The sequence below is a fragment of the Phaseolus vulgaris genome, chromosome 3, assembly GCF_051622355.1.
Source record: "Phaseolus vulgaris cultivar YP4 chromosome 3, ASM5162235v1, whole genome shotgun sequence".
NCBI classification, from domain to species: domain Eukaryota; kingdom Viridiplantae; phylum Streptophyta; class Magnoliopsida; order Fabales; family Fabaceae; genus Phaseolus; species Phaseolus vulgaris.
In genome coordinates this window covers 54,749,904-54,764,272 of record NC_143500.1, presented here as the reverse complement: position 1 = coordinate 54,764,272, position 14,369 = coordinate 54,749,904, and the positions used below count along the sequence as shown (strand labels likewise).

General features: G+C 32.7%; 1 protein-coding gene across 6 annotated transcripts; it reads right to left on the bottom strand.

Moving 5' to 3' along the window:
- Nucleotides 1–507: 507 nt before the first annotated feature.
- Nucleotides 508–14,264, bottom strand: LOC137808779 (pentatricopeptide repeat-containing protein At4g21880, mitochondrial). 6 transcript variants are annotated; one of them, XR_011080734.2, is made up of 16 exons: nt 14,084–14,264; nt 13,793–13,837; nt 13,025–13,645; nt 11,811–11,990; nt 9,393–9,457; nt 8,846–8,953; nt 8,225–8,338; nt 6,358–6,453; nt 5,831–5,929; nt 5,477–5,596; nt 4,442–4,546; nt 3,924–4,088; nt 3,722–3,852; nt 3,550–3,603; nt 905–1,119; nt 508–837 (listed from the first exon to the last, which is right to left on the bottom strand). XR_011080734.2 is itself a non-coding variant. In XM_068610051.2 (16 exons), the coding sequence occupies exons 1-16, from the start codon at nt 14,262–14,264 to the stop codon at nt 627–629; spliced, it is 2,535 nt and encodes an 844-aa protein (XP_068466152.1). In that variant the 3' UTR covers nt 508–626. The 6 variants fall into 6 exon arrangements, 4 of the variants coding, with proteins under 4 accessions (XP_068466152.1, XP_090156052.1, XP_090156051.1 ...); XM_068610051.2 differs by having other exon boundaries at nt 3,550–3,628; XM_090299926.1 differs by having other exon boundaries at nt 3,550–3,628; nt 9,362–9,457; nt 14,084–14,223.
- Between the last annotated feature and the right edge of the window lie 105 nt (nt 14,265–14,369).

The window sequence follows — 14,369 nt, the reverse complement described above, 5'->3', positions numbered from 1 at the left end:
TTTTATTTCAATTTTTAAATTAATACTTACCCTTTTTAAAAATATTTTATTTTGTTTTTTTTTTCATTCTTCTTCCCCACTCCCTGTTAATTTGTGTGGGTTTCAAACTATGCAAAATAGAAGTGAGAATTGAATTTGTGAGATACTGAATTTTGTGCACCAACTACACCATGTTCTTCCACTCTTCACCATTAGAAGAAAAAAAGCAAAGCCTTTCTTCATAAATGAGTATATTCAAACCAGAAACAAACATGACTTGAGGAATCATATTCCAAATGCCCTTTTATCTGTGCTACAATTTTTATGGTAAAAGCCATAGTAATTTTGTTAAGATGATGAGTTATAATAATATGAAAGCAAACATATATCTTTTGTTTATAATCATTCAAAATACAATATGCTGAAATCTAATAATGTCTAATAATGAAGAATATCCTAATTATTAGCTATATATATATATGTATATGTATATATATATTTTCCTAATTATTAAGATCAAAACATATCTTTTAAGGAATCAACATCTTTTTGTATGACACACTGTGAAGGAGGCATTGTAGGATATATAATAAGAATGAAATGGATACATCACTCTTCTGAAGCACATTTCTAAAGCAACACAAAAATCATAAACTACACATATCACTGGAACTAGTATTCAGGTCTTTGCTCTTTCTTCCTTTACTTTTTCCCTGCTTTTTCTTCTCTCCTACTGAACTGTATGTTTCCTGACATGCTATTATGACAGAACAAACCTCTGCATCGTCTCGTGGAATTTTCTTAAGCATTAAACTTGCAGATCTAGCATCCCCTGCTGCCAAAAGTGCCTGATACATTCTGCAGCCATGGAAATAATTAAAAGCCACAACCATGAGGCAAAGATAAAAAGTATATAAAAACTTACCGCAAGTAACTTAATACATTGTAAGGAAACCCAGCAATTTGGTACTCTCTCCAAATCAAGCGAGCATTGTTCAAATCTCTAGCCTTGGCACAAGCACTCAGAAGAAAATCAAGACACTGCCGTGACGGCATAAGGTCCAGTTCATCCTTGATTGCCCAAAGCAAGTCCAGGCCAATCTGTAAATGAGTGGACTCAGATGCTGCAATTACAAATACCTACAAACACAAAGTTCATATTAGTAAGTATTAAGAAGTGGATTTTAAGCCTAACTTAACCTCATAAAACCAGCTTATAAAGTGAGGTTTGCAACTACTTATATATAATAAAATCTCCTCATTTTTAGTCGATGTGAAATCTCCAACAGTAAGACTGTTGGAGCCCAAGAAGTTTATGGGCTGAAAGAGCCATTGGTCCATGAAGGGCATGGAAGAAGTATGTGCACAAAAGAAAGAAAGGAAATCCTCAAGCTGAGGTAGCATGAGTACTGGGGAGGTGGTTAGAAGTGGAACAATATTTTTAATATTTAGTCTCAAGAGGCAGAGGAGAGAGGGGGGATTATCTGTTTTTTGTTAGAGCCATTGGAGGTTTCCTCCTTTTGTAGTATCCTTTTTATTGCAAACAACATACAATTCTCCGGTGCCTTGATATTTTTCTGCTTCTCTTCTTACTACTATAATATTGGTATGCAACAAAGACATTTGTCTTAGTAAGTGGACGTTAACTTTATCTCCACCGCACAAAATTTGCTTAATAAGACGAAAGTTTGCATCCACTTATTTTATAATTTTGTTATATCTTTAATCGATGTGATATCTCAACACACCCTCTCAGGCCTAGTGTCAGAATCACTTTATTTATGCTGCATTTATTATTTCCATGTACAGTTTTAATTACATAATTAGGAGATTTAATTACATTACATGCGAGCGTGTTGACTTTCCCTCTAGTAATAAAAGAATGTTTGTTCCCTTTGCATTAATACATAGTGATGTGTGGGGACCTTCTAGTGTTCCTTACAGATAATGCCAAAGATTTTTTCAACCAAACATTGTCCTCCTTCTTCAATGAACAAGGGATAATTCATGAAGCTTATTGTCCGAACACCTCACAACAAAATGTTGGTGACAAAACAAAAATTTGGGCATCTCATAAATTTAACTCGAGTCTCTCTTCTCCATAAAAATGTACCAAAATAGTATAAGGAAAACCTATCCTTACTGCTCCTTATTTGGTCAATTGTCTAGCCTTCAAAACACAATAATAACAGTCTTAAACCAGTAGAGACACCTATTGAACAAAGACACAAACATGGTGAATCAATTGAAGATGTAGTTTTGGATAGAAAATCTTATCAAAGGCTGGTCAGGAAATTGATCTACTTGTCTCATACTAGGCCCATCATTGCCTATGTTGTAGGGGTTGTAAGTTAATTGATGCATAGTCCAAAGGAGACTCATCTCATAGTTGTTTATTGCATTCTATAGTACTTGAAAGGAACTCCTGGAAAAGGAATTCTATTTACAAAGGGGAATGAGATGATCTTAGAATACGCTAACTGTGCAGGTTTTATAGACAACAGAACATCTACATTTGAATATTGCACTTTTCTTGGAGGAAATTTAGTCACTTGAAGGAGCATTAAACAAAATGTTGAGACAAGATCAAGTGCAGAGGTAGAGCCATGGCCTTAGGGATTTGTGAAATACTATGGTTAAAGATAATTTTATAAGACCTAAAGATTGATTGGAAGAAGTCTATGAGATTGTATTGTGATAACAAGTCAACAATAAATATTGCGCATAATGCAGTGCAACATGATTTAAACATGTTAAACTAGACATACACTTCACAAAGGAGAAATTGGATAATGGGACAATATGTACACCATTTGTATATTCTGACAAAAGGGTGAGTGGTGCTACATCTAGTCTATTGTTGTTGACAAGTTGGGAATGGATGAGATCCACTCACCAACTTGGCAAGTGTCAAAATCCCTTGATTTATGTTGCAACTAGTATTTCCATCATGTACAATTTTAATTACGTAACTAGGAGATTTAATTACATTCCATAATTAAGATGATTAATAAGCTGACAGTATATTTTATATTTATTGTACAAGATCATTGATCTTGAATTGTTAGGATAGATGATTATATCCACCATAAAATAGGATTTTCAGTTATTAAATCTTTGTATTCTATTTAAGAGCAATTGCTCCTCATTGAATAATATCATAAACAATTTTTTTGACACAGAGGATTAGACATCTTGAGTATGGGAATGAAGTAAGCCCGATAACGGATAGACTTTGAGCAAACAAACCTTGTGGTATAGACTTTGATACTATCTTAGAAAATGGACCTTAAGGCAAATTCAACCTTATAAAATTGGTCTTTAAGGTTAGATTGTGCAACCACTATTATAATCTGGTCATATCTTTAAATGACTTGAAGTCTTCAACAACATATCAATAGGAGTAATTGTGATGAAGAGGGTGAAACGTGTCAAAATTTTGAATTTCCATGTATAACAAATATTTTGAAGTCACCTCAAAAGAGTTTCAAACTCAAACAAATTATATCAGTATCTTGGCATAATATTGTAAGTTCATAAAAATTAACTAGGAGGGAACAAAGAACTCACTGCATCAAAAAGGGCTTCCATTACTATTTCATCATTTTCAAACTTATCCTTGAGCTGTTTGAGCAAAAGAATAGCAGTACTGAACCATAAGATCAGAGTATGAAGATAAGCAACTTGAAGAATACAATTTCAAAACACTAAAATTCAATGCAGGAGGGGTAAAAAATCAAACCTCAAATTCTTGTTTCGTGCACAGTACAAGATGACCTTAAAGCAGACATCAACCCAATAGTCTAGATCATTCACTTCCTTGAGTAGAAGTAGCAATCTATCCAACTCCCCATTATGTTGGGTCAACTCTTCCTAAGAATGTCCAATAATTAATTAAAAAGTTGAAGGTAGATGATATAAAAAACACTAATACAAAACCTTACAATCAAACAGGTAACGGCTTTTGGCTCCAAATTATGTCCAGCTGTCTTAATTTGTTCATAGACAAGAAAAGCCTCAGACAATTGCCCATGTGATGCAAGGGCTACAACAAGTACACTCTTGATTTCAATTAAGGCCTTCTTTGGTAACTTTAGATCCAAAACTACCTGCAACATGAAATACAACTTATGCTCTACATCAATATTAAAGAAAGAGGTGATATACAAAGTTACTCCAAAACGGGGACTACAGAAAAACATGGCATATATACACAACATGAAGAAACTAACTAATTAGGCTATAAAAGCTATTTATGAAACTATTTATGGTTAATTAGATCAAATTAGATAGATAAAATTACTTGTAACCATTAGCAATAATAACTGTGAACATGACAATTTACATGCAGCTACTCAACACATTGCAAGTTCTATTAGCTAGATATTTCAAGCTCGTACAATGCCTCTATTACCCTTTAAGTCCCAATATCGTAATGCCAGGTATGCTACTTGCACCATACCTGTTTTGCCTTCTCCAATTTTCCACAAGCTGCATATGAATTAACAAGGGCCATAAAAACTTCTTTTGTAGCATGAATTTGATATTGTTTCATTTCCTCACAATACTACAAAAAATATTGTAATTAGTAACTCAAAATGTCCATACAAGAAATCTTAACATCAGAACTTTAGTTAACATAAAATCTCAATTACATCAAGTCATCAAAAGTGGATGGATATAGCAACAAGACTGCATGCATTAAAAGAAATTAATCATTAATCATATTTTTATTTTTGGGTATGAATGATTAGAGATTATGGCATTTTATAGTATATAAGTGGGTGTAAACCTCACCTTGTAAACCTCGCTTTTGAATATGTTTTATCTTGGTCTTTTATGACCTCTTTCGATTGTACTAATCTTAAGCTTTTATATAATTTGACTTTTCAGCCTAATCTTTCGGTTATCTCTTTTAATTATGTTATTTCTAATTTTGTTGTTTTGATTATATAATGAACCTCTAACATTGAATGAAAAACTTAATTTGTAAAGTTTTCATATTTATATCCAAAGCTTTCGGCTTTAGTTTGTTTAATTCATTTCATAGAAAACATTTGAACAGCCTTTCGGCCTTTCGGCCTTGACAATACACTGGCCTTGGTTAATCATCTTAGTTTCGGCGTTAACTAACCTGGATCAAAGACATTCTTGAGAAATTTCTACTTTGGATAAAATATATTCTTGGGAAGGATTTCTTCTAGATTGAAAATATCCTAAACCAAGAGTTTTCATGATTAATATGAAGTATGCTCTCGGAAGGACTTTCACCTATAGTGAAAACATCCTAGGCCGAGAGGTTACTGAATTATGCTCTCGGGAGGAATTACATTTAATTTTCAGAAGGCAAATAAATATTGGAGACTGTCAATGTCAAAAGTTACAGTAACCATTTGACAAGAACACTAGACAAAAAATTAATAAATTTACATAAACATTAGAGTTTATGCTCAATTTCTAGTCATGTATTACTATCATAACATTAAGCTGAATGTACCTTCATTATATCCTCTTCCGTTTCACAATTGTGAATCAAATAGCAGAAAGTCTGAGAATCAGGCTGTACATTGGCAACTTGCATGTGCTTGAGGACCCTCAACCCATCACTGATGTTCTTCTACAAAATATTAAAATGGTGATACAATAATGAAGAGAAAAAAGTTCAAAAATAGTATATGCATATAAGATAACATGTCCTTGAGTGTCAGGAGCTATTTTAACTTATTGTTGAAAATGACAAAAATTGTAACATATTGCAATTGAAATTAATGCCAAACATTAAAATCTAGCTGGAAAAATGGTTGCAAGTTTGACTGAGAATAAACATATCTTAAAAATCCAAGAATGTCACCTCTCGAAAATATCCTGCCATTATAGCATTATACATGTTTGTCGTAGGTTTGAAATTCATTTCCTCTAAGTCGCCAATTATCTTGTATGCGCCTTCAAACTGCATTAAGTAAATACAAAATAAGTTTGCTGCATGTTTGACACATTGACACCAATATTAGACAGAGAGTTTGAATTTCTAAGTACTAGATTTCTTTTCTATTTTTTTTTTCTATTGCTTTCAGCTATATATATATAGAGAGAGAAAGAGAGAGACACACAAACACATGCATTTTGCTAGCACACACCATCTTTCTTTAAAACAAGTATGTCCCCAAGCTACTCCTTGGATGTATTTTAAAATAATTGTAGTCATAATTAGCTAACGTACCCCCTTTAAAAAAACAAGTTGGTGAATGTTAAGGATTACAAAGAGATATATAGAATCTTCTAATAACACATTTAGTATCCTACGGTAGCTTATTAACCATAATGGCTTCTAAATCAACATAGCCATGCACCCATGTAAACAAAAAAGATCCAACTTACATCTTTTATCCTCACACAAAAGTGTACCAAGCACCTGGCTATTTCACCATTCAACTCCAAATGATAGCGACATACTATGGAATGGATTTGATATACCTTCATTTTTAGTCAAGCATGGAAGAAAAGAACAATAGATATCAGTACGATATGAAGAATACATGTTTAAAACAATTAAAAATTATACACAATTAATTTCGACTTAAAATAATGAAGCTCTCTTGAAATATAAAAAAATTGAAAACTTCTCAACTATATGAATGAAATTTCATGAAAATACAAAAATGGAAAAATGAAGATAAACTTCTTGATGTAATTCTTATTTATGTACAGATATAAAGAAGGATTTTCTCGTCCAATAACATTTTCCTCCCATCCTATGTTGTGTAAATCAGTTGGTCTTTTGCAAAGGTGTTGTAAAAGATTAGTTCGCCATTTTATAATAGATGGGAACTAACATTGTGAATAAAACAATTCGTTTTCATTATAATTAACTATGAATTCACCATGTCTTGAACCTTCACCTTGAATTTTAAGCCATTAAGTTGAAAAATGTAAGGTTGTATTAGAGACTCCATGACCAATTATTTGAAAATTGTGATTGGCAACCCATTCTCTATACATATAATTATATTTATATTATATACAAGCTAAAGCACAAGCTATGTCGTTGAAATCACAGTTGTCCAGTTAGCTTAAGTTTCAATTCCGTTTAGCCAACTTAGCTTGTTCGCGAGCTGTCTTTATATCGACTATTCACTTTGACCTATCTCTCTCAAGTATTTTCATGAGTTACAAGTTTTATTTTGGGTGTATTTATGGACCACATTATTTGGATTAAGGAGTTTAAATAAGCACCATACTCTTCACATTCTTTTATTCAACATATTCCAAAACCATTAGTGAAATAATCCACACCTATTATTCTAAGGAAAAAACACAAACTATCCAAAATCATTCATCTCTAATTTGAAGACAAATAAAGTGACCAATCATTTTAAACATAAGAAAGACATATAAAAAGTTTACCCTTTGTAAATATCAATCATAATAAATTATTATTTCTACGGATTTATTGCAAACAAAGTCATTGTTTATAGATAAAGGGTTAAGTACATGTATTTATGTTATTAAATAATCAATCTAATAGACCTTGATCATGAGAATAATTATTATACATACTATAATGCACTTCAAAATCATACGTTTGATTTATAATTAGAGATTTTTTTTTATATAATTCATATGTACTACAGGTTTGTAACAAATATAAATTTTATACTCATGATGATACAATAAAAAATAATGGCATTAATACAATATAATTTTTATTCTTAGTACATCTAGACATCGTTTAAGAAATTGAATTCCTACTATTTGTAATGACTAGTTACTAGACTTTTTGGTGATTTATTGTTTCATAATGTTAGACATATTGTATAAATCATTCAAAATGTAATTTATAAATAAGTTCTACAAGGGCTTAATTTAGTTCAATCAAATATTATTTGCAAATTCATACCTACTTGAGATAGACAAGTTGAATAGACAAAAAAAAACTTTGTTTAGTTTTCAATACATTCTATTCTATAACTATTAATTTCTAAGATACTCTATAAGCACATATGTCTATATCTAATATCAGTTAAATGTCTGCACAAGGTAGTTTTGGACTATAGTCTGTCGTTTGAGCCCTAAGAACCTTACCAAAAAAAGTAGTTTTGCGGACTAACACATGCACAACATTGACTGCCAGGGAATCTATGGCCAAAATTTGATTACATATGCTGTTAGAAGAGATGAATAGATTATTGCGTAAATTATAAAAAAGAATAAATAGATGACATGTTGTAAGGAAGATGAGATATACCAAAATATATTCATAAGATTCCTCACAGATTTGTAATATGAATTGTAACACGCCAGTTGACAAGTAAAAGCCAGCGTTACACATTTGTTCAACAATATCTAGAGCATCGCCCACCTGCATTGTCAAATAAAAAGGCAAAAAACAAATATAAATACAATTTGGGAGCTAAGTTGTTGTATATGAATAACCTAAGTATGGCCCTTCTGCTAGTTTTCTCACTTCAGAGGACAGAAATCCAAAAGATTCTATGTATACACTTCCTATTTCAACCAACTTCTCATGGATTTTCAACCTTTCTTGCACCAAACCTTGTAATCAATGTTATTTTAAATATTGACCATGGAAAAGAGGTTTTCGCTTCTTTCAATCTATTGAACTAGTGTATAGTAGGTCCTTCCATACTCAACTTGGTCTATTCAATCCAAAGATAAATAGTTTTCTACACTACAAAAAAGCTTTTGAACCCTTGTGATACTTTCCACATTCTCAATAGAGCACTCATTACTCATCTTGTCAGCATTTTCCTTCTAGCTTTTTTTCTTCTCTTCTTTCCTTCTCATGAATAAGATTTTTCAAGCCAAGTGATGCCCACAACATGAGGATGAATAAAAAGAGGAATACCTTGTCTAAACCACAGAAATGCAAAATGAGCTTCTCATACGATGACCTTGAAGGCAGCACTTCCAGTATTCCATGCATATTATTGACTTTTGTTATGATGTCCTCAACCTTCAACATTACCAAACGACATACATAAGAAAACATAGAACTACTTAAGTCCAATATTATCCCAAATAACATAAAAATAAATCAAATAAAATAAAAACTTGAAAGCACTCCTTAATTGTGGTCAAACTCATCAACATAACGTGCTTTAGTTGTATAGAAGCACAATGGTTTAAAACCTCATGGCAGTGAAGAAGGATTAAAGTAGTTTCTGCACAAAACATGAGTTTTTTGTTTTTGTTTTTTTTTAAAAAAAAGTGCCATGGCATCACTATGTGCAGCACCTCAAAATATCATAAAAAGAGAAAGAATATAAAAACAAGAGTTGGGGAACCACACCTTACCCACAACTAGTCCCTAACGCTATAAAAGGATAAATCAAAAGTATAACATAGCATCAAGGACATTTACCATAGCATTCATGACATGAGAAGTTCCTCACCGCTAAATTTGGAATGCCAACAGCATAACTAACAATGAAGTTTGAAATATTATCTGCATCATGATCTGCATCACGAAAGAATCCATCATGAAAATCCTTAACTTTACATGCCACAAACTTAAAGAGGAAGATAATACTTGATCCTTCGGGAGAACAGATTTTCACCATCCATTCACATTCCAAATAAATATGAGCAAGGTATTAGATGAACATAAATTAGTACATATGCAACTTCAACAAAGCTTCAAGAAAATATATATCTATATCATATACACACAATAGATCTCTACCTAAAAAAATTATACATTATGAATTAAGAAAATTAAAGCCATTTTTTTTTCTAAGGCTTCAATAATTTGCAAAGTGAAACTTGTTTATGAATATATCCGTAATTGTATATTAACTCTTACTAGCCCAAAAACATTAGGACTACAATTTTAAACTAATTTCAATTTCTAAAATTCTAAATAAAATTGTATTGTAAATAGCATATTGTTAACACAAAAGATATTCTCAATATCTCCATAGTACTTAGGAAAAAACATCTTCAGAATCTTCCTATTCATTTCAGCATGTTTTCATTTCCATTTTGAAAAGGTTTTGGTTATTATAAGCACTGATGATGAGGATGTAATCGATTTGATTGATATCAATAAAATAATTCTTTATTCCTAATATAGTTCAAGTTGGTACCAGAGCTCCTAATCTTGGGAGCTCTGTTTCCATTGCCTAGTTAACCGCCATTCTTAACCATCATCGTTGAGGTTAGTGGTGGGCCAGAAAAGTGAGCTTAACTTGCTACCACCACAGACAAGGTCTTCGGGACCTCTTTAGCACCAATGGGCGACGTCTCATTTGACTTTGATTTGGTTGTGTTTCCAAATAGGCCCTTTTTTGGTTAAGAATCAAAGCAATAAGAGTTGAATCTTTATTATCTTTTAGTGGTGTGTTTTTCAATGTTTAGTATGAAAGCTTTGAAAGAGGAAAATGATCATTTGAAAACAATGATTAAATCAATGACTAAACTCTCTAGATTGTATACCCTACCCATGAAAGATAAGAAAGGTAGGAATACATACAATACTATTGGCCCTTTCTCTCAAGGTATTTGGATTCTTGATTCAAGAGCAACTGATCACATAACTCCTTTTCTGGATCTCTTCACATAACTCCTTTTTCAATGTTTAGTATGAAAGCTTTCAAAGAGGAAAGTGATCATTTGAAATCAATGATTAAATCAATGACTAAACTTTGTCCCCTTTAGTATGCAATCTTTGTCTTTTGATTGATGTCATTTAAGTAAGCATACTTATAGTTCCTTTTCCATTTACAGTATTAGTCGGGCTTTGTCCCCTTTTGTTATTGTAGTCCATTCAGATGTTTGGGGTCCAAGTTCTATTTTTTAATCTTCTTTTCACGAAATCAAAAATCAATTTGGTGTCCCAATTTGTACTTTTGCAAAGTGATAATGCATGTGAGTATTTGTTTACTCAATTTCAGACATTTATAGCATCTCATAGTGTGTTGCATAAAATATATTGTACTTATACACCCAAAAAACGGGGTTACTAAACGAGAAAAACAAATATCTACTTGAGACCCCACCTGTACTCTTTTTAAGCTCTAGTTTTAGAATATTTGTTGAAGATAACCTTGTTTCTTTGAAAAGCAAGAAACATAATGTTTTAGCTAGGTTCAGCACGGAGGCAGATTAACCAATTGTTGTAGCCAATTAGGAGCTTATATGACTCAAACAATTGCTTCAAGAACAACAATTTGGGGATGTTATACAGTTATCACTTATATGTGATAATCATGTTGTCATACATATAACTTCAAATCCATTACTACATGAAAAGACAAGGCGTATTAAAGTTGATTGTCATCTTGGCAAAGAAAAAGTCATGTCCAAGGAAATGTCTACTAGCAAACATATTCGCTAAGTCACTAGGTGGTCCTCAAACTATCTACATATGTAGCAAGCTTAGTGCATATGACCTACACCCTCCTGATTAAGGGGGGATGCTAAAATCTTGTATATATGTTAGAATTCTATAGATATAGTAACTAATGATATTAGTATCAATTAGATTGATTCTATATTTTTGTTATTAGTCTAAAATAATGTAACTGAATATTCTACAATTATGTTCTCTCCTCTATAAATTGAATAGCTCTGTTGAAGTTTAAAACACGAAATTCTTCATATGTAATCTCGGTTTCTATCTTTTCAACACTATATCATAATGATAATTTTACAAACCAAACAGAACCCATCAAATATCTAAATCCCAAGAAAAACACAGTTGTAATATAAAGTGGAAAACATATAGGTCTTATCTAATAAACAAAACAGTGCACCACCTCTAATTCCTTCTCCAAAGATGCTTAAAGAAGAAAATAAGATCATAATCATACCACGTGCTCTCAAATCCAAAAGTATATCCTCTGCAACAGATTCCAGCTGGAGCCTGCGTAATGATTGGAATATATTTTCAATAGATTCTACTGATAAAAGCTTGATGATGTCTATATTCTTCACCACATCCAAAAGTTGCATCTTCCGATCACTTTCACAAAGAGCCATCAAGTAACTTACTGCAACAACAATTGATTTTGGCTGAGTTTTGTCTACCACGTGAAACAAAAATGTTACTTGGACTTGGACATAAAAATACACAACAAGATGAATTATTTTGCATGCACTGATTTTCAAATAACTATGCTTAGCACAGTCACTTCTATTATTAGGAAGCTGGAGGCCAGCAACATACTTGGAATACAATTTAGTGCAAATTCAGTTTTCTTACTATGTTTCTAACATGGTATGATTTAAGAAAAATACCAGTGATTGTAGCACAGGCATAAACATCCATTTCCAAAGCAGTTATCATTTAAATCGTGTCACTTAGTATTCCCTGGTAGCAAGAACAAGAATGTCTTTTAGAAGGCGTCATTGTTGTCCCTACTGCCTTTTTTTGTTTAGAGGATGGAAACAAGTTGGTCTTGTTTAGTTTAAGGGCCTTGGAGGATAATTAATTTTGAAATTGGTAGAACCCTATACTATTTTTAACTTATTTTCATATCTCTTTATATCTTCTCTATTTCTCTTCAATCAAATACCATTAATTTGAAACACCATCAATTTTTATTTTATTTCTTAGATATTATTAATCTATGCAATTGTAATGTAATAACAGTTCAGCCATGAATATTGCCTATAATCTGGTAAAAATAGGACCAAACATTGAAATTGACAATTATTTCATCAAAATTAATCTTGACAGAGGCCTTGTGGTTACAATCCATGTCCCTAAGGAACTTCAAATAGCAGACATTTTCAATAAACTGTCTCCTCATAACAGATTCCAATAATGGGAAATAGTTGGTAAGATGTTTCCCAATCAAATTATATCATATCTCTCTATTTAATATAATCAAATCATATATCTATAACATAATCAAAGCATACCTCAAACAATTTCCATCCATCCTATTTCTCTTCGCTCGATCAACCAGAGCACAAATGAAAAAAATAAAGCAACTCACAAATTTCTTACAAGTTGCTTTTAAAATCCTACACTGGATGTTCAAAATTGGACAAAACAAATCATTAAAATTGATTAACCAACCTCGTAAAGCAGAAGTGTCTTCTCTATCATCGACTGTAATAAACTCACAAATGTCCCGGATCATTTCTTCATTGTCAACTCTTAACCACAGCAACATTTCATAGTAACCCAATCGTGAAGCTAAACCAGGATTCTCAGCTTTGATAAAATCAGAGAAAAGTTGAAATTCTTGAACCAAACCCATATCAATTATATACCGAAGAAGTGGATCATATGTTTGCTCTTCAAGTGGATATCCACAATCCCTCATTGATTTGAAAAGGTGAAAAGCCTTACTCATTTCACTTAGAGCAATGTATTCATCATCAGTCACCCTAGCCTTCTGTACGCACACTTTTATAAGTGCATTGTACTCATTGACGCCTGTTTTTCGACCCAACTGACCCAACACATTAACTGCCTGTGTTGTTCCTAGTTTATCTGCACACAATTTAATTAACCTGTGGAATCTGTGAGTTCTTGAGTATTTAGAAATACACTTAGACTTCCGCTCACGCACTAGCTCTCGTTTTGCCAATAATTTACCATGAGACAAGTCTGGTAACCATGGTATAGCTACCGCACTTTTCCTTTTTTCTTCGTGATCGACTTCATCATAACCAGACCCCTTGTCCTGTTTAGCTGCAAAAGAAAAAAAAAACAGCACATGTCCAACATTGACACAAAACAAAAACATGAGCAAAGGCCATTTCAATTCTCTAGGTAACCACGTCACCAGAAGTAAAACACATGACATGTACTCTGTCAGTAATTTCAACAAACACTTACAGCACAGTAAAGCAGAGACCTGAACATCCTCGTCGACCAAATCCCCTGCATCAAAACGTTGAAAAAACAACACCATTAGAACCCAAATACCCCAACAACACACCAAAGTAACCCCCAAGAAACAAAACAAGTGAAACAAACGCATTCGCTAGCACAAAGCCCAATATTTTTTTTTCGAACTCGTTTAGTTCAAAAAAACACAAAACTCATTAACGCAATACGACTCCTCTATGGGACTTAAAATGGATCAAAACATGAGTAGGCATAAAAATTGAAACTTGACAAGGGCACCTCGGGAAGAGTCACGAGGAAGGTCGAACTCTGAGGAGTGTTGCAGTTCAGAACCAAAACCCACTTCGAATTCAGAAGAAGGTTTTCTAAAGGTTTCAACTTTGGTGTTGGGGTTGCGGGTTAACCGAGAGCGGAAGAGGGCGCTGAGAGTGCATAGGTTTCTTACGGTGGGGGCGCGCATCTAAGCTCTGCAACAAGGTAGAAAAATACGAGTTTGTTTGTTGGGTGCTTAGCTTTTGTTTGTTGCAGAATTGTTAGTTTCGTTGGTTCTAAAAATGCGTTTTGT